The 23,528-nt window shown below is 48.3% G+C and overlaps 1 protein-coding gene across 2 annotated transcripts; it reads left to right on the forward strand.

Annotated features, from left to right (window-relative positions):
* The first annotated feature begins 3,907 nt into the window (after positions 1-3,907).
* On the forward strand, positions 3,908-23,307 carry LOC122932229 (interleukin-1 receptor type 2-like). Of its 2 annotated transcripts, XM_044286522.1 has the most exons (5): positions 3,919-3,999; positions 8,296-8,367; positions 8,946-9,002; positions 21,704-21,833; positions 22,865-23,307. In XM_044286522.1, exons 1-5 carry the CDS (start codon positions 3,957-3,959, stop codon positions 23,070-23,072), a joined length of 510 nt encoding a protein of 169 aa, XP_044142457.1. In that variant the 5' UTR covers positions 3,919-3,956; the 3' UTR covers positions 23,073-23,307. The 2 variants fall into 2 exon arrangements, with proteins under 2 accessions (XP_044142458.1, XP_044142457.1); XM_044286523.1 differs by lacking the exon at positions 8,296-8,367 and having other exon boundaries at positions 3,908-3,999.
* Positions 23,308-23,528: the final 221 nt, after the last annotated feature.

The following is a 23,528-nucleotide window of genomic DNA, read 5'->3' on the forward strand; positions in this document are numbered from 1 at the left end:
CTCTTCTCAGGTAGATTTGACTCTTCTCAGGTAGATCTGACGCTTCTCAGGTAGATCTGACGCTTCTCAGGTAGATTTGACTCTTCTCAGGTAGATCTGACGCTTCTCAGGTAGATCTGACGCTTCTCAGGTAGATTTGACTCTTCTCAGGTAGATCTGATGCTTCTCAGGTAGATCTGACTCTTCTCTGGTAGATCTGACTCTTCTCAGGTAGATCTGACTCTTCTCAGGTAGATCTGACGCTTCTCAGGTAGATTTGACTCTTCTCAGGTAGATCTGACGCTTCTCAGGTAGATCTGACTCTTCTCTGGTAGATCTGACTCTTCTCTGGTAGATCTGACTCTTCTCTGGTAGATCTGACTCTTCTCTGGTAGATCTGACTCTTCTCAGGTAGATCTGACTCTTCTCAGGTAGATCTGACGCTTCTCAGGTAGATTTGAGTCTTCTCAGGTAGATTTGACTCTTCTCAGGTAGATCTGACGCTTCTCAGGTAGATCTGACTCTTCTCTGGTAGATCGGACTCTTCTCAGGTAGATCCGACTCTTCTCAGGTAGATCTGACGCTTCTCTGGTAGATTTGAGTCTTCTCTGGTAGATCTGACTCTTCTCAGGTAGATCTGACGCTTCTCAGGTAGATTTGACTCTTCTCAGGTAGATCTGACGCTTCTCAGGTAGATTTGACTCTTCTCAGTTAGATCCGACTCTTCTCAGGTAGATTTGACTCTTCTCAGGTAGATCTGACTCTTCTCTGGTAGATCTGACTCTTCTCAGGTAGATCTGACGCTTCTCAGGTAGATTTGACTCTTCTCAGGTAGATCTGACGCTTCTCAGGTAGATCTGACGCTTCTCAGGTAGATTTGACTCTTCTCAGGTAGATTTGACTCTTCTCAGGTAGATCTGATGCTTCTCAGGTAGATCTGACTCTTCTCTGGTAGATCTGACTCTTCTCAGGTAGATCTGACTCTTCTCAGGTAGATTTGACTCTTCTCAGGTAGATCTGACGCTTCTCAGGTAGATCTGACTCTTCTCTGGTAGATCTGACTATTCTCTGGTAGATCTGACTCTTCTCAGGTAGATCTGACTCTTCTCTGGTAGATCTGACTCTTCTCAGGTAGATCTGACTCTTCTCAGGTAGATCTGACGCTTCTCAGGTAGATTTGACTCTTCTCAGGTAGATCTGACTCTTCTCAGGTAGATTTGACTCTTCTCAGGTAGATCTGACGCTTCTCAGGTAGATCTGACTCTTCTCTGGTAGATCTGACTATTCTCTGGTAGATCTGACTCTTCTCAGGTAGATCTGACTCTTCTCTGGTAGATCTGACTCTTCTCAGGTAGATCTGACTCTTCTCAGGTAGATCTGACGCTTCTCAGGTAGATTTGACTCTTCTCAGGTAGATCTGACGCTTCTCAGGTAGATCTGACCCTTCTCTGGTAGATCTGACTATTCTCAGGTAGATTTGACTCTTCTCAGGTAGATCTGACGCTTCTCAGGTAGATCTGACTCTTCTCTGGTAGATCTGACTATTCTCAGGTAGATTTGACTCTTCTCAGGTAGATCTGACGCTTCTCAGGTAGATCTGACTCTTCTCTGGTAGATCTGACTATTCTCAGGTAGATTTGACTCTTCTCAGGTAGATCTGACGCTTCTCAGGTAGATTTGACTCTTCTCAGGTAGATCTGACGCTTCTCAGGTAGATCTGACTCTTCTCAGGTAGATCTGACTCTTCTCAGGTAGATCTGACGCTTCTCAGGTAGATCTGACTCTTCTCAGGTAGATCTGACTCTTCTCTGGTAGATCTGACTATTCTCAGGTAGATTTGACTCTTCTCAGGTAGATCTGACGCTTCTCAGGTAGATCTGACGCTTCTCAGGTAGATCTGACTCTTCTCTGGTAGATCTGACTATTCTCTGGTAGATCTGACGCTTGTCAGGTAGATCTGACTCTTCTCTGGTAGATCTGACTATTCTCTGGTAGATCTAACTCTTCTCAGGTAGATCCGACTCTTCTCAGGTAGATCTGACGGGTTCCCTTTAAGGCGCGACTCATGGATTTTAACTATTGATCTGCAGCTGAGTCCAAATGAATGTATTCAGTTGAATGCAATCTCATGGACTGCAGCGGGAATTCAATAGTTAAACTCAATCAGTCACGCTACAAACAGTCACATTGTAGTCCCAGCCTAACCGCTTCCTAATCTGTACCACAGGCATGCTGACATTAACCCCTTCCTGCCCTAGATCACAGGCATGCTGACATTAACGCCTTCCTGCCCTAGATCACAGGCATGCTGACATTAACCCCTTCCTGCCCTAGATCACAGGCATGCTGACATTAACCCCTTCCTGCCCTATATCATGGAAATGCTGACATTAACCCCTTCCTGCTCTAGATGACATGAAATGCTGAAATGAACCTATTATTGACTTTAAACCTCAGTTATATAATAATAAAAATATTTTTAAATCCAAACTGTTTTGGGTGGAGTAGCGAGCGGCTCTTGAGGCCACGTGAAAAAACAAATGACTGGAGGCTCATGGGTTAAAAATGCTGCGGGTCCGAGGGATAGAATATAGTGCAAATTACAGGAAAATCTGAGAGAGCAAAAGTGAAACCTGCAGATCGTCTCATCTACAGAAGAGACCTGAAATACTCTGCAGACTGTGTTTATTAGCCTGCCGTGTGATACTGTCTGCTGAGTATCTAATCCTATCATGTGTGATACAGTCTGCTAAGCTGTGTATCTAATCCTGTCCTGTGTGATACTGTCTGCTGAGCTGTGTATCTAATCCTATCCTGTGTGATACTGTCTGCTGAGCTGTGTATCTAATACTATCCTGTGTGATACAGTCTGCTGAGCTGTGTATCTAATCCTATCCTGTGTGATACTGTCTGCTGAGCTGTGTATCTAATCCTATCCTGTGTGATACTGTCTGCTGAGCTGTGTATCTAATCCTATCCTGTGTGATACTGTCTGCTGAGCTGTGTATCTAATCCTATCCTGTGTGATACTGTCTGCTGAGCTGTGTATCTAATCCTATCCTGTGTGATACTGTCTGCTGAGCTGTGTATCTAATCCTATCCTGTGTGATACCGTCTGCTGAGCTGTGTATCTAATCCTGTCCTGTGTGATACTGCCTGCTGAGCTGTGTATCTAATCCTATCCTGTGTGATACTGTCTGCTGAGCTGTGTATCTAATCCTATCCTGTGTGATACTGTCTGCTGAGCTGTGTATCTAATCCTATCCTGTGTGATACTGTCTGCTGAGCTGTGTATCTAATCCTATCCTGTGTGATACTGTCTGCTGAGCTGTGTATCTAATCCTATCCTGTGTGATACTGACTGCTGAGCTGTGTATCTAATCCTATCATGTGTGATACTGTCTGCTGAGCTGTGTATCTAATCCCATCCTGTGTGATACTGTCTGCTGAGCTGTGTATCTAATCCTCTCCTGTGTGATACTGTCTGCTGAGCCGTGTATCTAATCCTCTCCTGTGTGATACTGCCTGCTGAGCTGTGTATCTAATCCTCTCCTGTGTGATACAGTCTGCTGAGCTGTGTATCTAATCCTATCCTGTGTGATACTGTCTGCTGATCCGTGTATCTAATCCTATCCTGTGTGATACTGTCTGCTGAGCTGTGTATCTAATCCTATCCTGTGTGATACTGTCTGCTGAGCTGTGTATCTAATCCTGTCGTGTGTGATACTGTCTGCTGAGCCGTGTATCTAATCCTCTCCTGTGTGATACTGTCTGCTGAGCTGTGTATCTAATCCCGTCCTGTGTGATACTGTCTGCTGAGCTGTGTATCTAACCCTCTCCTGTGCACACAGTGGTGCAGGGTGGGGGGGGGGGGTGTATTTGGGGCTTTCCCGATGACTCCGCCGGTCTGAGCTATAAATGTCAGACTGGAGGTGCCGGAGTCAGTCTCTGTCTCTGTCTCAGTCTCTGTCTCTGTCATGCAGCTGCTGGCGGGGAGGACGGGGCTCGGCTCGGCACCAGGTGAGACCCCGGCTCTGCTCTTCACCCGTGACTCTAGGAGGCGCCATCCCTTTTTATTGGGGGGGTGTATTGATTATAAAGGGGACCTCACTCCTTACTTCAGGGGATCAGGTAGGTCAGGGATCCAGTCCTTCCACCATTATGATTTTGGGGGGGGGCGGGGGGAGGTGATGTGCCTAGTTCACACGTCAGTGTTTGGTCAGTGATTTCCATCAGTGATTTTCAGACAGAACCAGGTGCGGCTGTAAACACAGAACAGGAGCCGATATTTCCCTTAGGGCTCATGCACACGACCGTATGTATTTTGTGGAACGGAGCAGCTGGCCCCTGGTAGAGCAGTCCTGTCCTGGTCCGTAATGCGGACAATAATAGGACATGCTCTATTTTTTTGTGGAACAGAAACACGTACATACGGAAGCGGAATGCACACGGAGTAACTTCCCTTTTTTTCGGACCCATTGAAATGAATGGTTCCACATACGGTCCGCAAGAAAAACAGAACGGACACGGAAAGAAAATACATTTGTGAGCATGAGCCCTTATATCTTATGTCCGTGGAGGCTCCGATCACTGATGGAAATCACTGACCAAACACTGACGTGTGAATAAGGCTTTAGGTCCGAGAGATCAGATCCTGACTCCCATTAGTAGATGAGGGAACGCTGTGCCGCTGTTTTAGGTCCGCCTGTCGCCTGTTTGCGGTGGACGCCCCGGTGATCAGCAGCCCAGAAAGGGAATGCTTCCCCTTTAAGGCTCATGCACACAAAAGTACCGTATTTTTCGCTTTATAAGACGCACCTAGGTTTTTGAGGAGGATCTGTGGGTGACGCACTGTTATGGGGGATCTGTGGAGGACACACTGTTATGGGGGATCTGTGGATGACACACTGTTATGGGGGATCTGTGGATGACACACTGTTATGGGGGATCTGTGGATGACACACTGTTATGGGGGATCTGTGGAGGACACACTGTTATGGGGGATCTGTGGAGGACACACTGTTATGGGGGGATCTGTGGAGGACACACTGTTATGGGGGATCTGTGGAGGACACACTGTTATGAGGGATCTGTGGAGGACACACTGTTATGGGGATCTGTGGAGGACACACTGTTATGGGGGATCTGTGGAGGATACTGTTATGGGGGGATCTGTGGAGGACACACTGTTATGGGGGGTCTGTGGAGGACACACTGTTATGGGGGATCTGTGGAGGACACACTGTTATGGGGGGATCTGTGGAGGATACACTGTTATGGGGGATCTGTGGATGACACACTGTTATGGGGGGATCTGTGGATGACACACTGTTATGGGGGGATCTGTGGAGGACACACTGTTATGGGGGGATCTGTGGATGACACACTGTTATGGGGGATCTGTGGAGGACACACTGTTATGGGGGATCTGTGGAGGACACACTGTTATGGGGGATCTGTGGATGACACACTGTTATGGGGGATCTGTGGGTGACGCACTGTTATGGGGGATCTGTGGAGGACACACTGTTATGGGGGATCTGTGGATGACACACTGTTATGGGGGATCTGTGGAGGACACACTGTTATGGGGGATCTGTGGAGGACACACTGTTATGGGGGGATCTGTGGAGGACACACTGTTATGGGGGATCTGTGGAGGACACACTGTTATGGGGGATCTGTGGAGGACACACTGTTATGGGGGATCTGTGGAGGACACACTGTTATGGGGGGATCTGTGGAGGATACACTGTTATGGGGGATCTGTGGATGACACACTGTTATGGGGGGATCTGTGGATGACACACTGTTATGGGGGGATCTGTGGAGGACACACTGTTATGGGGGGATCTGTGGATGACACACTGTTATGGGGGGATCTGTGGATGACACACTGTTATGGGGGGATCTGTGGAGGACACACTGTTATGGGGGATCTGTGGATGACACATTGTTATGGGGGGATCTGTGGAGGACACACTGTTATGGGGGGATCTGTGGAGGACACACTGTTATGGGGGGATCTGTGGATGACACATTGTTATGGGGGGATCTGTGGATGACACATTGTTATGGGGGGATCTGTGGAGGACGCACTGTTATGGGGGATCTGGGGAGGACACACTGTTATGGGGGGATCTGTGGATGACGCACTGTTATAGGGGATCTGTGGAGGACGCACTGTTATGGAGGATCTGTGGAGGACGCACTGTTATGGGGGGATCTGTGGAGGACACACTGTTATGGGGGATCTGTGGAGGACACACTGTTATGGGGGATCTGTGGAGGACACACTGTTATGGGGGGATCTGTGGAGGACACACTGTTATAGGGGATCTGTGGATGACACTGTTATGGGGGCTCTGTGGATGACACTGTTATGGGGGCTCTGTGGAGGACGCACTGTTATGGGGGATCTGTGGATGACACACTGTTATGGGGGATCTGTGGATGACACACTGTTATGGGGGATCTGTGGATGACACTGTTATGGGGGATCTGTGGAGGACACACTGTTATGGGGGATCTGTGGAGGACACTGTTATAGGGGATCTGTGGATGACGCACGGTTATGGGGGCTCTGTGGAGGACACACTGTTATGGGGGATCTGTGGATGACGCACTGTTATGGGAGGATCTGTGGATGACGCACTGTTATAGGGGATCTGTGGATGACGCACTGTTATGGGGGGATCTGTGGATGACACTGTTATGGGGGATCTGTGGATGACATTTGTGGGGATCTGTGGATGACACTTATGTCATCCCCCATCAGATGGATCAGTGTGGAGGGAGGAGGCGGGGACACTCATCGCGGGGCCCGGTGCAGTGACTCTACTCTAATACACCGGGCCCCGCAACTGTTAAATATTCAAGCTGATCTCTATATCTAATTGTATACGCGCTGTATGGTACTTAGTGTAGTACTGGAGGTATAACATTAAGACGGCGCAGCGCCTGCCCCAGCTCCCTCCTCATGCGCCGCCTGCCTGCTTATCTCACTTTATGAATGAACAGGCAGGCGACACATGACAGAGGGAGCTGGGGCAGGCGGCGCACGACAGAGGGAGCTGGGGCAGGCGGCGCACGACAGAGGGAGCTGGGGCAGACCGCGCACGACAGAGGGAGCTGGGGCAGGCGGCGCATGACAGAGGGAGCTGGGGCAGGCGGCGCATGACAGAGGGAGCTGCGGCAGGCGGCGCATGACAGAGGGAGCTGGGGCAGGCGGCGCATGACAGAGGGAGCTGGGGCAGGCGGCGCATGACAGAGGGAGCTGGGGCAGGCGGCGCACGGCAGAGGGAGCTGGGGGAGGCGGCGCACGACAGAGGGAGCTGGGGCAGGCGTCGCATGACAGAGGGAGCTGGGGCAGGCGTCGCATGACAGAGGGAGCTGGGGCAGGCGTCGCATGACAGAGGGAGCTGGGGCAGGCGTCGCATGACAGAGGGAGCTGGGGGAGGCGGCGCACGACAGAGGGAGCTGGGGCAGGCGGCGCACGACAGAGGGAGCTGGGGCAGGCGGCGCACGACAGAGGGAGCTGGGGGATGCGGCGCATGACAGAGGGAGCTGGGGCAGGCGGCGCATGACAGAGGGAGCTGGGGCAGGCGGCGCATGACAGAGGGAGCTGGGGCAGGCGGCGCATGACAGAGGGAGCTGGGGCAGGCGTCGCATGACAGAGGGAGCTGGGGCAGGCGACGCATGACAGAGGGAGCTGGGGCAGGCGGCGCATGACAGAGGGAGCTGGGGCAGGCGTCGCATGACAGAGGGAGCTGGGGCAGGCGTCGCATGACAGAGGGAGCTGGGGCAGGCGTCGCATGACACAGGGAGCTGGGGGAGGCGGCATATGACAGAGGGAGCTGGGGGAGGCGGCGTATGACAGATGGAGCTGGGGGAGGGGCGCACGACAGAGGGAGCTGGGGCAGCCTCTCACTCCCAGTATCTGTAGCTTCGATTCTGTCACCAATCTACACACTTATTGTGTGCGATGTCGTAGACTCCAGTCACATCCAGAGCAGCACCAACAATCTCCCTGTTTGACCTGCTGCAGGTTAGGTGTCACGTTACAGCCGCCTGATCTCCCACAATGCACTGCTCACCAGTTACAGGAGATCGGCAAACTGGTCAATGCAGCTCTCGATGTGACTGGAGTATAAGGGATAATGTGCTATGCCTAGTCAGCTGCATTTGTAGGGACCGGCAGACCCTGATAGAGAAAGAGGGGGTGGGGGGCCCAGACAGGGACTTATAGGGCCACAGTGCGGCCAGGTAATAGTAAAGCTGGGGGAACAAGCTCAATGTCGCCCTCTGTTGTTCCAGGTCCGGGGAGGGCACATTGCCGGTCTCTAGTCTCTCTTCTTCTGATCCACTGTCTCATCAACATAGCAGCAGGTAAGGCTCACCCCAAAGTATGCACATAATGACCCCCCAAAACAGGATTTACAATGCAGCGGGTAATGAGCGAGTGACAGAACTATCTGCAGAGCCCTGCACCACCACAGACTGGACACCAGGGGGAGCAGTGGAGCCGGCAGCTAGGACAATACATTATGATACTGTATCAGTGATGTCATCAGCAGGGGGCGGGGCTGTGACAACCTCTCAGACATGATATACAGGCAGGTTGTCAGCGGTAATAGATGTTCCTGTAGTATAAGGTGTGGATCACATGTCATTATATCAGTGATGTCATCAGCAGGGGGCGGGGCTGTGACTACCTCTCAGACATGATATACAGGCAGGTTGTCAGCAGTGATAGATGTTCCTGTAGTATAAGGTGTGGATCACATGTCATTATATCAGTGATGTCATCAGCAGGGGGCGGGGCTGTGACTACCTCTCAGACAGGATATGCAGGCAGGTTGTCAGCAGTAATATGCATAGCTGTAGTATAAGGCGTGTGCATGTCACATAGTATGTAACTGTATGTATATAACACGTGTAACATGAGCGCCTCTTCTTTATTGCAGCTTTGAAGTCACCGCAGATTCTGCTCCCAGCAAATGACACAGTCATCAGCAAGGAAGGTAAGTCCCCCTGCAGAGTATCTACCTGACACCGGTCAGACAGCACCCCCTGCTGGTCATGCTGCACATCTATTGTCACTGCCATAGACTGAAACTGAGAGTGACTCCGCTACAAGCGATGCTCATGTCACCCAGCCTTCCCTAATCCACAATACTTGATGAGGCTCCATTCACACGTCCGTAGTGTATAGCGGATCCGCAGTACAGCCGGCCGGCACCCCCATAGAACTGCCTATTCTTGTCCGTGGACCGGAAGTTCGGGGGCGCGCTCCGACAATGCGGATGCGGACAGCACACTGAGTGCTGTCCGCATCTGTTCCTGCACCGGATAATTGCGAAACAGGTGCGGACACATTCTACGGACGTGTGAATGGACCCTAATCCAGATTTTGCTTCCAGCTCAGAAAAACCAGATTCAGTAAATCACGTAAGGACTCTATACTGACAGGGAATGTCCCACAGGACTGGCGCATGGCAAATGTGGTGCCAATATTCAAAAAGGGTCCAAAAACAGAGCCTGGAAACTATAGGCCGGTAAAATACCGCCATATCAGCATGGCTTCGTGAGGGATCGGTCATGTCAGACTAGTTTAATCAGTTTCTATGAGAAGGTAAGTTCTAGACTTGACAGCGGCGAATCAATGGATGTCGTGTATCGGGACACTGTACCGCATGAAAGGTTAGTATTAGCGAGCATGCTCGGCCGAACACCGCGTGTGCTCGAGTCTCCTCCCCGCACTTCCCTCAATGTAATGCCGTAGCCATGTTGGTTACTGGCATTACAGTGACTGGCTGGCCGGAACGCGCTCTATAGCACCCGAGGACACGTGTTCGGCTCAGTGTTAGTCAGGGAGAGCTGGAGAGCAGAAGGGAGAGACAGCGTAGGGAGTGATTTTTATTTTATTTTATTTTTTAAGTATAAAAACTTGTCAGAGACCCAAAAGTCCTTTTCAGGATTATTGTTGTGTCTGGCAGTAATATATATTTTTTAGCACATCCTGCCCTAAATAGCGTGCAATAGTTAGTCTGCTGCGGACAGCGACATTACCTGCGCTACATCTCCTGTGTAACGTGTGCGCAGCCTAAATATATTAGTGACATACAGTGTACTTTTTCCGTAGGCGGTGTCCGCTGCGGACAGCGACATTACCTGTTACATCTGCTGTATAACATTTGCGTATCCGAAATATCTGTGACATACAGTGTACTTTTTCCATAGGCGGTGTGCACTGCGGACAGTGACATTACCTGGGGTACATCTCCTGTGTAACGTTTCCACATCCCAAACACCTGTCACATTCCCTGTAATTCTATATTAGCCGCTGCCGACATCAGCGACATTACCTGCGGTATTTCTCCTGTGTGACGTTTCCACATACAAAATACCTTTTTAATTTTTTGGGCGCATACATTTACAAAGCCCACGCTACTGTACGTGTAACAGACTTGCAATTATATATAACATTTAATATGAAGGAGGCGAGCAGTAAGGGACGGGGAAGTGGCCATGCTGCTGATGGTGCACGCAGAGTCCGTGGCCCTGGGCGCGGTTAAGCTGTCCTGCTGCCAGAGCACAAGAAACACACTCATCCACGATACCTATGTCCCAGTTTGCAGAGTGGCGCTCTCGCAGTCAGACCAGTGCGACCAGGTGGTCGGTTGGATTGCAGCAGATAATGCTTCCAGTCAGTTAAGCACCACCCTGTCTTCCACAAAGTCCAGTCTCAGTAGCCAAGAGTCTGGTCAACACAATCCTCACCCTGATCCTCCTTCCTCCCAGCATGGAGAGTCTGGCCAAACAAGTGATCCCACACTCAGATATTCCGAGGAGCTGTTTTCATCGGCCATTCCTTAATTTGGGCCTCTCACCAAGCGCGCTTGAAGAGGGACATGAGGAGATCTTGTGCCCTGATTCCAAACCTCTTGAGCATCTACAGTCAGAAGAAGATGACGGTGGGGAACGGCAATTAGTGTTTCACGAGGTTGATGATGATGAGACACAGTTGTCAATAACTGAGGGTGTTGTTAGGTCAACAAGTCAGGAGGATGAGGAGAGTGAGGAAGTGGAAGAGGAGGTGGTGGACGATGAAGTCACTGCCGCAAACTGGGAAGGTGAAAAAAGGGGGTCAGTCAGCACATACCAAACCGCAGTAGCACATTGCTATGGCGGGGAACAACATTAAAAGACAGAAACATGCAATGCGACAATAAACTGCAATATAGAGTACAAAATTGCATAATAATAACAAGTGCTACACTATAAGTGCGAGATACTTGGCAAATCGTTTTGTACAAAATTATTTGAGCCCGTCTGCCGAGCGTCAAGGCGATCTCTGTTAGACGGGTTCCTACCTGTTAGGTGCCATGACGGCTACCATACACTTCACGGAGTGTAGGTTCCATGTTCCTGCATTGAATACTACCTGTTTCTGTCTTTTAATGTTGTTCCCTGCCATAGCAATGTGCTACTGCGGTTTGGTATGTGCTGACTGACCCCCTTTTTTGGCTTTTCTTTGCAGTTTGTACTGGAGGTGTGGCTGCCTCCTCAGTCATGCTCTCCTGACCATCCCTGTCTGCCCTATAGGCTGATTTTAATTAGTGTTAGTACATAGCCAGGCCTGCTCCCCTTCATTCACTGAAGCCATGGCACCAGGAGTGAGAAAATGCCCAGCTTTCCAAATTACTGGCCCTGGAAATGCTGCCTTACACCAACATGTGTCCCGTAACATCACCCGTGCCCTGACCAACGCACTAACTGGGAAGGTCCACTTAACCATGGACAAGTGCTTTCGGCCAGGGACACTACATTTCCCTGACGGCACACTGGGTGAACGTTGTGGAGGCCGGGAGCGAGTCGTACCCTGGGATGGCACAGGTGCTACCGATGCCAAGGATTGCAGGCACTACTTCCATCAGAATTTCCACCACCTACGTTAGTGGCTGCAGCCCCCCCTTCTTCTCCATACCACCTATGAATTCTCATCTTGCAGCACCAGTCAGCCATCAGTCGCTAGCTGGAAGCAGTGTAGCTCTGCAGTGGGGAAGCGGCAACAGGCCGCGCTGAAGCTGATCTGCTTAGGTGACAAACAGCACAGGCCAGACTGAGCTGTGGCTCTCGCCACTCAACCTAGAACCGGGCATGGTTGTGTGTGATAATGGCTGTAACTTGGTGTCGGCTTCGGAGCTCGGCAAGCTCACACACATCCCATGCCTAGCCCACGTGTTCAACCTAGTGGTTCAGCGATTTCTCAAAACCTACCCCAATTTGCCTGAGCTACTGGTGAAGGTGCGCCATGTGTGTGCCCATTTCCGCAAGTCATCGACAGCTTCAGCCGGTCTGGCAACGCTGCAGCAGCGCTGGAAATTGTCAGCTCACCGACTGTTGTGCGACGTGAGCATGCGCTGGAACTCTACGTTCCACATGTTGGCCAGGCTTTGTGAGCAGCAGAGGGCAGTAGTGGAATACCAGCTGCAACATGGTCGTCACCTTTCCAGTAAGCTTCCGCTATTCAAAAGTGAGGAGTGGCATGGATGTCTGACCTGTGTGAGGTTTTAAGAAACTTTGAGGAATCAACACAGATGGTGAGCGGCGATAACACCATTATCAGCGTCACCATCCCCCTCTGTGTCTACTCAAACGCTCGCTGCTCACAATTAAGGCGGACGCTTTGCATGTGGAGAGGTGGAAATGGGGGAAGACATTACACAGGGTGATAGCCAGACCACCCTCAGTTCGTCTTCTCAACGCAAATTGGATGAGGAGGAGCAGGAGACGGTTGCCTCCGCTACAGAGGGTAGTACCCATGGAAGTTTAATTCCATCTGTTCAGCGTTGATGGGCCAAAGAGGAGGAGGAAGAGGAGATTGAGAGTGATGCTCCTGGTGAGGACAGCGAAGTCTTGCCTGTTCGTACTCTGGCACACATGGCTGACTTCATGTTAGGCTGCCTTTCCCGCGACCCTCGTGTTGTACGCATTTTGGCCAACACCAATTACTGGTTGTTCACCCTTCTCGACCCCCGCTACAAAGAGAACTTCTCATCTCTCATTCCTGTGGTGGAGAGGACAAGCAAAATGGTGCAATACCAGAAGGTCCTTGTGGAAAAATTGCTCCAAATATTTCCAGCTGATAACGCTGGCGGAAGAGTCTGTAGTTCCTTGAACAACCGAGGAGGGGAGACAAGGGAACACACAGCAGTTCCAACAGAGGCAGGGCAACACTCTCCAAGGCCTGGGACAGTTTCATGACCCCCCGCCAGCACCCTCACCCTGATGCGCGGCCTAGTGTCACAAGGAGGGAAAAGTTTTGGAAGATGGTAAAGAAGTACGTAGCAGACCGTGTCAGCGTCCTCAGTGATCCCTCAGTGCATTACAGCTACTGGGTGTCCAAGCTGGACACGTGGCACGAACTGGCGCTCTACACTTTGGAGGTGCTGGCCTGCCCTGCCGCCAGCGTTTTGTCAGAGTGGGTATTTAGTGCTGCTGGGGGCATAATAACTGATAAGCGCATCCGACTGTCAACTGAAAATGCTGACCGGTTGACTCTTATAAAAAATGAACAAGGCCTGGATTGCCCCTGACTTCTCTACTCCACCAGAGGAAAGCGGCTGAACATAAAGGCACTCTAAGGCCCCTTTCACACGGGCGAGTATTCCGCGCGGATGCGTGAAGTGAACGCATTGCACCCGCACTGAATCCGGACCCATTCATTTCTATGGGGCTGTTCACATGAGCGGTGTTTTTCACGCATCACTTATGCGTTGCGTTAAAATCTCAGCAGGCTCTATTTTGTGCGTTTTTCACGTAATGCAGGCCCAATAGAAATGAATGGGGTTGCGTGAAAATCGCAAGCATCCGCAAGCAAGTGCAGATGCGGCGCGATTTTCACGCACGGTTGCTAGGAGACGATCGTATTATAACATGGTTATAAGGGAAAATAATAGCATTCTGAATACAGACTGCATAGTACAATAGCGCTGGAGGGGTTAAAAAAAAAATAATTTAACTCACCTTAACTCACCAGTTGATCGCGCAGCCGGCATCTCTTCTTTCTTCCTTTGCTGAACAGGACCTGTGGTGACGTCACTCCGGTCATCACATGGTCCGTCACATAATCTTTTATCATAGTGATGGATCATGTGATGACCGGAGTGACGTCACCACAGGTCCTGTTCAGCAAAGGAGAAAGAAGAGATGCCGGCTGCGCGATCAACTGGACTAAGGTGAGTTAAATTATTTTAAAAAATTATTTTAACCCCTCCAGCGCTATTGTACTATGCATTCTGTATTCAGAATGCTATTATTTTCCCTTATAACCATGTAATAAGGGGAAATAATACAATCTACAGAACACCGATCCCAAACCCGACCTCAGGGGTCACTGTCACTAGTGGAGTACCTCAGGGGTCAGTATTGGGCCCTATTCTTTTCAATATATTAATTATCTTGTAGAAGGCTTGCACAGTAAAGTATACATTTTTGCAGATGACACTAAACTGTGTAAAGTAATTGACACAGAAGAGAACAGTATACTGTGTATATATACTACAGAGGACAGTATACTGTATATATATATTATATATATATATATATATATATATATATAGAAAAACGAAGAAGTCCAGCGGGAGCATCAACCTGAATGTGGGTGCACTATCCAGTACAAGGTAGCGGCAATACCTCAAGTATTATAGAAACAGAAAAATCCGGAATGCACTCCAAGATAAACGGGAAACAAGTGATTTATTCACCCATAAAAGGCGCAACTCGCGACGTTTCGGCTCGCAGAGCCTTTCTCAAGCATGGAAACAGTGAAAGTGTGGGTATTATAAAGGCATTTCATTAATGTGAAACCAATCAAATAGAAGTTGCAATTAACATCCAATTACATATATCTGTTACAGACATCTAAAGTGCACGTGCGTCAAATGACATGTGTCATGTGATCTATATTCTCAGAATAAGAATCTTTTATACAAAATATAATGCCAGTGAAGACCATAATAAAACAGTGATATGAGGAGGGATGCGGATCAAAGAAATAATGCAGGAAGGAGCAATAGCGTCCACATAGACCGTAATGCTGATTTAGCGTCTCCATCTCTTCAATGCGCAAGTCCAGCAGAGCGTCATCTTGTGAATCAAGTTGCTGACGCATGCGTTCTGTAGTATCACACAAAAATCGCCATCTTGATTAAGGGCAAGTTGCCCTACATATTACCAATGTGAGCTGTTACATTTGTAAATCTAGATCCTTCATACATCCTGTTACACACCAAGAATTCCCTATTAAATTTCATCTAACGTGTTCATCATCATATGTCATTTATATACTGTCTTGTCCATGTAATTTAATTTATGTAGGGGAAACAACAACAGAATTAAAACTGAGACTTAACAATCATAGAAATTCCATCAGAAAAAAACGCACTGATTTACCTGTAGCCAGACATTTCGGATCCCTCCAGCATAGTGAGCGTGATCTGAGATGCTGGATAGTTGACCAGATCGCGCTCCCTAGGAGAGGAGGTGATCGCTCAACAATACTTAAAACAAGAGAATTGCGGTGGATCTATGATCTAGATAGCTTACACCCTAGAGGTCTCAATGTAGAGTTCAGGTGATAGTCTTGGGATCCATGGTTCGCTCCCCATTCTCCCCGTGTGCAATTTGTCCTTCTCTGGAATGTGTTAACGTGCAAGAGAACTGTGAAAGGCTAATATATAATTCTAATATAGTTTATATGAATAACAACATGTCATTTTTCTCTTTGCCTTTTAGAACATTTTAATGCACCTGATGTTGGATGTGGATCTATGAATTATGCTCGTTGGAGACAATGGATATCTGAACGCACGTCTTGTGTCTCTTCTATATGCTCTAATCCAGATTTATAATTTCTATCATTATATGTGGTATCTCTATTATTGTCCGATTGTGATGCTGTCCCTTATTTAGGGATGATTTCCCTGTAGCTGGTCTTTTTGTCAGTGGTTTGGCCGTTGATGTCGATATGGTCCATGGAAGTGTCTCCTGTCGATACCTTTGGCCTTCTGGTTCGGTGTCCCGCTCGGCAGGGTGGGATCTCCATCCATCCACTGACATTAAAAATAGGTAGGAGATCCCTACTACAGTTACTTACCTAATTTTGATGATATCAGGTACAGCTCACATTGGTAATATGTAGGGCAACTTGCCCTTAATCAAGATGGCGATTTTTGTGTGATACTACAGAACGCATGCGTCAGCAACTTGATTCACAAGATGACGCTCTGCTGGACTTGCGCATTGAAGAGATGGAGACGCTAAATCAGCATTACGGTCTATGTGGACGCTATTGCTCCTTCCTGCATTATTTCTTTGATCCGCATCCCTCCTCATATCACTGTTTTATTATGGTCTTCACTGGCATTATATTTTGTATAAAAGATTCTTATTCTGAGAATATAGATCACATGACACATGTCATTTGACACACGTGCACTTTAGATGTCTGTAACAGATATATGTAATTGGATGTTAATTGCAACTTCTATTTGATTGGTTTCACATTAATGAAATGCCTTTATAATACCCACACTTTCACTGTTTCCATGCTTGAGAAAGGCTCTGCGAGCCGAAACGTCGCGAGTTGCGCCTTTTATGGGTGAATAAATCACTTGTTTCACATTTATCTTGGAGTGCATTCCGGATTTTTCTGTTTCTATATATATATACACACATACTACAGAGGGCAGTATACTGTATATATACTACAGAGGGCAGTATACTGTATATATACTACAGAGGGCAGTATACTGTATATATACTACAGAGGACAGTATACTGTATATATACTACAGAGGACAGTATACTGTATATATACACTACAGAGGACAGTATACTGTATATATACACTACAGAGGACAGTATACTGTGTGTGTGTGTATATATATAAATATATATATATATATATACACACACATACACACACACATATACATATATATACATACACACACACACAGGTCCTTCTAAAAAAAAATTAGCCTATTGTGATAAAGTTCATTATTTTCTGTAATGTGCTGATAAACATTAGACTTTCATATATTTTAGATTCATTACACACAACTGAAGGAGTTCAAGCCTTTTATTGTTTTAATATTGATGATTTTGGCCACAGCTCATGAAAACCCAAATTTCCTATCTAAAACAAATTAGCATATCATGAAAAGGTTCTCTAAACGAGCCATTAACCTAATCATCGGAATCAACTAATTAACTCTAAACACCTGCAAAAGATTCCTGAGGCTTTTACAAACTCCCAGCCTGGTTCATTACTCAACACCGCAATCATGGGTAAGACTGCCGACCTGACTGCTGTCCAGAAGGCCATCATTGACCCCTCAAGCAAGAGGGTAAGACACAGAAAGACATGTCTGAAGGAATAGGCTGTTCCCAGAGCGCTGTATCAAGGCCCCTCAGTGGGAAGTCTGTGGGAAGGAAAAAGTGTGGCAGAAAACGCTGCACAACGAGAAGAGGTGACCGGACCCTGAGGAAGATTGTGGAGAAGGACCGATTCCAGACCTTGGGGGACCTGCGGAAGCAGTGGACTGAGTCTGGAGTAGAAACATCCAGAGCCCCCGTGTACAGGCGTGTGCAGGAAATGGGCTACAGGTGCGGCATTCCCCAGAAACAGCGGCAGAAGCGCCTGACCTGGGCTACAGAGAAGCAGCACTGGACTGTTGCATGTCATTCGGAAATCAAGGTGCCAGAGTCTGGAGGAAGACTGGGGAGAGGGAAATGCCAAAATGCCTGAAGTCCAGTGTCAAGTCCCCACAGTCAGTGATGGTCTGGGGGCCATGTCAGCTGCTGGTGTTGGTCCACTGTGTTTTATCAAGGGCAGGGTCAATGCAGCCGCTATCAGGAGATTGTGGAGCACTTCATGCTTCCATCTGCTGAAAAGCTTTATGGAGATAAAGATGTCATTTTTCAGCACGACCTGGCACCTGCTCACAGCGCCAACACCACTGGTAAATGGGTTACTGACCATGGTATTACTGTGCTCAATTGGCTGCCAACTCTCCTGACCTGAACCCCATAGAGAATCTGTGGGATATTGGGAAGAGAAAGTTGAGAGACGCAAGACCCAACACTCTGGATGAGCTTAAGGCCGCTATCGAAGCCTCCTGGGCCTCCGTAACACCTCAGCAGTGCCACAGGCTGATTGCCTCCATGCCACGCCGCATTGAAGCCTCCTGGGCCTCCATAACACCTCAGCAGTGCCACAGGCTGATTTGCCTCCATGCCACGCCGCAGTGAAGCCTCCTGGGCCTCCATAACACCTCAGCAGTGCCACAGGCTGATGCCTCCATGCCACGCCGCAGTGAAGCCTCCTGGGCCTCCATAACACCTCAGCAGGGCCACAGGCTGATTGCCTCCATGCCACGCCGCATTGAAGCATCCTGGGCCTCCATAACACCTCAGCAGTGCCACAGGCTGATTGCCTCCATGCCACGCCGCATTGAAGCCTCCTGGGCCTCCATAACACCTCAGCAGGGCCACAGGCTGATTGCCTCCATGCCACGCCGCATTGAAGCATCCTGGGCCTCCATAACACCTCAGCAGTGCCACAGGCTGATTGCCTCCATGCCACGCCGCATTGAAGCATCCTGGGCCTCCATAACACCTCAGCAGTGCCACAGGCTGATTTCCTCCATGCCACGCCGCATTGAAGCATCCTGGGCCTCCATAACACCTCAGCAGTGCCACAGGCTGATGGCCTCCATGCCACGCCGCATTGAAGCCTCCTGGGCCTCCATAACACCTCAGCAGTGCCACAGGCTGATTGCCTCCATGCCACGCCGCATTGAAGCATCCTGGGCCTCCATAACACCTCAGCAGTGCCACAGGCTGATGGCCTCCATGCCACGCCGCAGTGAAGCCTCCTGGGCCTCCATAACACCTCAGCAGGGCCACAGGCTGATTGCCTCCATGCCACGCCGCAGTGAAGCATCCTGGGCCTCCATAACACCTCAGCAGTGCCACAGGCTGATGGCCTCCATGCCACGCCGCATTGAAGCAGTCATTTCTGCAAAAGGATTCCCGACCAAGTATTGAGGGCAGAACTGAACATAATTATTTGAAGGTTGACTTTTTTTGTATTAAAAACACTTTTCTTTTATTGGTCGGATGAAATATGCTAATTTTTTTAGATAGGAATTTTGGGTTTTCATGAGCTGTGGCCAAAATCATCAATATTAAAACAATAAAAGGCTTGAACTACTTCAGTTGGTGTGTAATGAATCTAAAATATATGAAAGTCTAATGTTTATCAGCACATTACAGAAAATAATGAACTTTATCACAATATGCTAATTTTTTTAGAAGGACCTGTATATACACACACACTACAGAGGACAGTATACTGTATATACACACTACAGAGGACAGTATACTGTATATATACTACAGAGGACAGTATACTGTATATAGTACAGAGGACAGTATACTGTATATATATACTACAGAGGACAGTATACTGTATATATACTACAGAGGACGGTATACTGTATATATACTACAGAGGACAGTATACTGTATATATACTACAGAGGACAGTATACTACTACAGAGCGATCTGGATAGACTGGAGTCTTGGGCAGATAAGTGGCAGATGAGGTTTAACACTGACAAATGTAAAGTTTTGCACATGGGAAGGAATAATGCAAGTCACCCGTACATACTAAATGGTAAAACACTCGGTAACACTGACATGGAAAAGGATCTAGGAATTATAATAAACCGTAAACTAAGCAGTAAAACCAGTGTCCGGCAGCTGCTGCCAAGGCCAATAAGATAATGGGTTGCATCAGAAGGGGCATAGATGCCGGTGATGAGAACATAGTCCTGCCACTTTACACATCACTAGTCAGACCACACATGGAGGACTGTGTACAGTTCTGGGCTCCAGTGAACAAGGCAGACATAGCAGAGCTGGAGAGGGTCCAGAGGAGGGCATCTAAAGCAGGCATGCGCAAGCTGCGGCCCTCCAGCTGTTGTAAAACTACAACTCCCACAATGCCCTGCTGTAGGCTGATAGCTGTAGGCTGTTTGGGCATGCTGGGAGTTGTAGTTTTGCAACAGCTGGAGGGCCGCAGGTTGAGCATGCCTGATCTAAAGTAATAACTGGAATGGGGCAACTACAGTACCCTGAAAGATTATCAAAATTAGGGTTATTCACTTTAGAAAAAAGACAACTGAGGGGAGATCTAATTACTATGTATAAATATATCAGGGGTCAGTACAGAGATCTCTCCCATCATCTATTTATCCCCAGGACTGTGACTGTGACGAGGGGACATCCTCTGCGTCTGGAGGAAAGAAGGTTTGTACACAAACATAGAAGAGGATTCTTAAGGCTGGGTTCACACCTGAGCGTTTTACAGCGCGTTCAAACGCGCTGTAAAATGCTCAACACATGAAAACCAATGCTTCCCTATGGCCCTGGCTCACACTTGAGCGTTTTACAGTGCGTTTGAACGCGCTAAAAAACACCCTAGGCTCAAAAAAGTTCTTGAGCTTCTTTGGGGCGTTTTGTCACGCGTTCCCGTACATAGACTTTCGGGAACGCGCGACAATTGGCGTTCGCTTGTCTCTGTATGCGCGATTGTAAACGCCGGTACAATCGCGCATACAGCGCGCTCCTTTCAGAACGCTCAGATGTGAACCCAGCCTTATGATAAGAGCAGTGAGACTATGGAGCTCTCTGCCTGAGGAGGTGGTGATGGTGAGTACAATAAAGGAGTTCAGGAGGGGCCTGGATGTATTTCTGGAGCGTAATAATATTACAGGCTATAGCTACTAGAGAGGGGTCGCTGATCCAGGGAGTTATTCTGATGCCTGATTGGAGTCGGGAAGGAATTTTTATTCCCCTAAAGTGGGGAAAATTGGCTTCTACCTCACAGGGTTTTTTTCCTTCCTCCGGATCAACTTGCAGGATGACAGGCCGAACTGGATGGACAGAGGGCTTTTTTCGGCCTTATGTACTATGTTAGGTGACCGCTGTATATCCCCAGCATTGATCAGATCCTATTCATGTCGGATTAAAGGAATCTTACTGTAAATTACATTAACAATGCCTATACATTACTTCCCTGTTAGGGCACTTTCACACTAGCGGTTTTCTTTTCCGGCGCTGAGTTCCGTCCTAGGGGCTCAAATCCGGAAATGAACTGATCAGTTTTATCCCCATGCATTCTGAATGGAGAGTCCGTCCCTCAGGATGCATCAGGACGTCTTCTGTTCAGTCTTTTTGACCGATCAGGCTTTTCAGAAAAACGTAGCATGCAGTATTTTTACCTCCGGCCAAAAATCCTGAACACTATGACTGAACGCCTGATCAGGCTTTTTTCCCATTGACAATTGCCGTGTGTTCAGTCAAAACGGATCCGGCTTTTGCATGTTAAACCCGAAAAATAGGGGAAAAAAGTTAAAGTCCATAAATGGCGGATCCGTTTTTTCCAATGCATTTTTCCATTGTGATTGAAAGCCTGATCAGGATTCAAATGTAATCAGTTTTCACACGTTTTTCCGGATCCGGCGGGCAGTTCCGGTGTCGGAATTGAACGCCGGATTCAAACAACGCTAGTGTGAAAGTAGCCTTATGGAGATTTTATTTTGCTGGAACCTCTGGTGCCGCTCACTCATCACTTTCCGTCCCCAGGTGACAGTCTGAGAATAGAGTGCAGAGCGCAGACGCGGTGGCCGAGGCTACACAACGTCTACTGGCTGGTCAATAACATGTTTGTGGAGGACGTATATCCCGATGGACGAGTGACCGAGCAGAGCGGAGGGTAAGAAGAGCGACCAAATTCTAAGAGAGCGGGTGGGGCGGGGGAGTTAATGAACATAAATGAGACAGCTTATTACTCAATTCCTATACTCCAGAGCTGCACTCACTATTCTGCTGGTGGAGTCACTGTGTACATACATTACTTATCCTGTACTGATCCTGAGTTACAGCCTGTATTATACTCCAGAGCTGCACTCACTATTCTGCTGCTGCAGTCACTGTGTACATACATTACTTATCCTGTACTGATCCTGAGTTACAGCCTGTATTATACTCCAGAGCTGCACTCACTATTCTGCTGGTGCAGTCACTGTGTACATACATTACTTATCCTGTACTGATCCTGAGTTACAGCCTGTATTATACTCCAGAGCTGCACTTACTATTCTGCTGCTGCAGTCACTGTGTACATACATTACTTATCCTGTACTGATCCTGAGTTACATCCTGTATTATACTCCAGAGCTGCACTTACTATTCTGCTGGTGCAGTCACTGTGCACATACATTACTTATCCTGTACTGATCCTGAGTTACATCCTGTATTATACTCCAGAGCTGCACTCACTATTCTGCTGGTGCAGTCACTGTGTACATACATTACTCACAATGACTCCACCAGCAGAATAGTGAGTGCAGCTCTGGAGTATAATACAGGATGTAACTCAGGGTCAGTACAGGATAAGTAATGTATGTACACAGTGACTGCACCAGCAGAATAGCGAGTGCAGCTCTGGAGTATAATGCAGGATGTAACTCAGGATCAGTACAGGATAAGTAATGTATGTACACAGTGACTGCACCAGCAGAATAGCGAGTGCAGCTCTGGAGTATAATACAGGATGTAACTCAGGATCAGTACAGGATCAGTAATGTATGTACACAGTGACTGCACCAGCAGAATAGTGAGTGCAGCTCTGGAGTATAATACAAGATGTAACTCAGGATAAGTAATGCATGTACACAGTGAGTGCAGCTCTGGAGTATAATTTCTTGGGATCAGTGTAACATGACGGTGTTGGTTAATTTGCAGGGCGCTCGCAGTAAACAGGACGGTGGAGCAGACTCTGGAGTTCACGACAGTGCAGAGCGAGGACTTCGGGAACACGTTCACCTGTGTGGTGCAGGATCCGTCAGGAACAGACGTCAAACACTTTAACCTGAACCCAGAAAATGATGGTGGACGAATCATTTACAGGTTAACGGTAAAGAAAGCTGAAAAAGAACCAGACAGACGATGAGAGCGATGGCGGTCAGCCAATATGGCGTCTCAGCAGGCCGGCCACGGGGGCCAGGAAGGAAAGTGTGTTAGAGGGCCAGTGACTACAGAGCGCGCATTCACAAGGAGTCATGTGGTGTCCAGGATCAATGACATCGCTGCTGCTCATCATGGCGGCCGGACCAAAGGACACATCTGATAGTGACACAAAATACTGAGGCGAATAAACACAAGCAGAAACTGCGGCCGTCGTCCAATCACTGATCATAATGTGTCATATGTGCACCGCAATCATGGATAAAAGGAAGGTAACCTGCAGTGTTATAAGAGGAGCGGCTGATATCAGTCCCATCTTATTACAGTACAGCAGTGTTATAAGAGGAGCGGCTGATATCAGTCACATCTTATTACAGTACAGCAGTGTTATAAGAGGAGCGGCTGATATCAGACACATCTTATTACAGTACAGCAGCGTTAT

The sequence above is a fragment of the Bufo gargarizans genome, chromosome 3 (assembly GCF_014858855.1).
Source record: "Bufo gargarizans isolate SCDJY-AF-19 chromosome 3, ASM1485885v1, whole genome shotgun sequence".
NCBI classification, from domain to species: domain Eukaryota; kingdom Metazoa; phylum Chordata; class Amphibia; order Anura; family Bufonidae; genus Bufo; species Bufo gargarizans.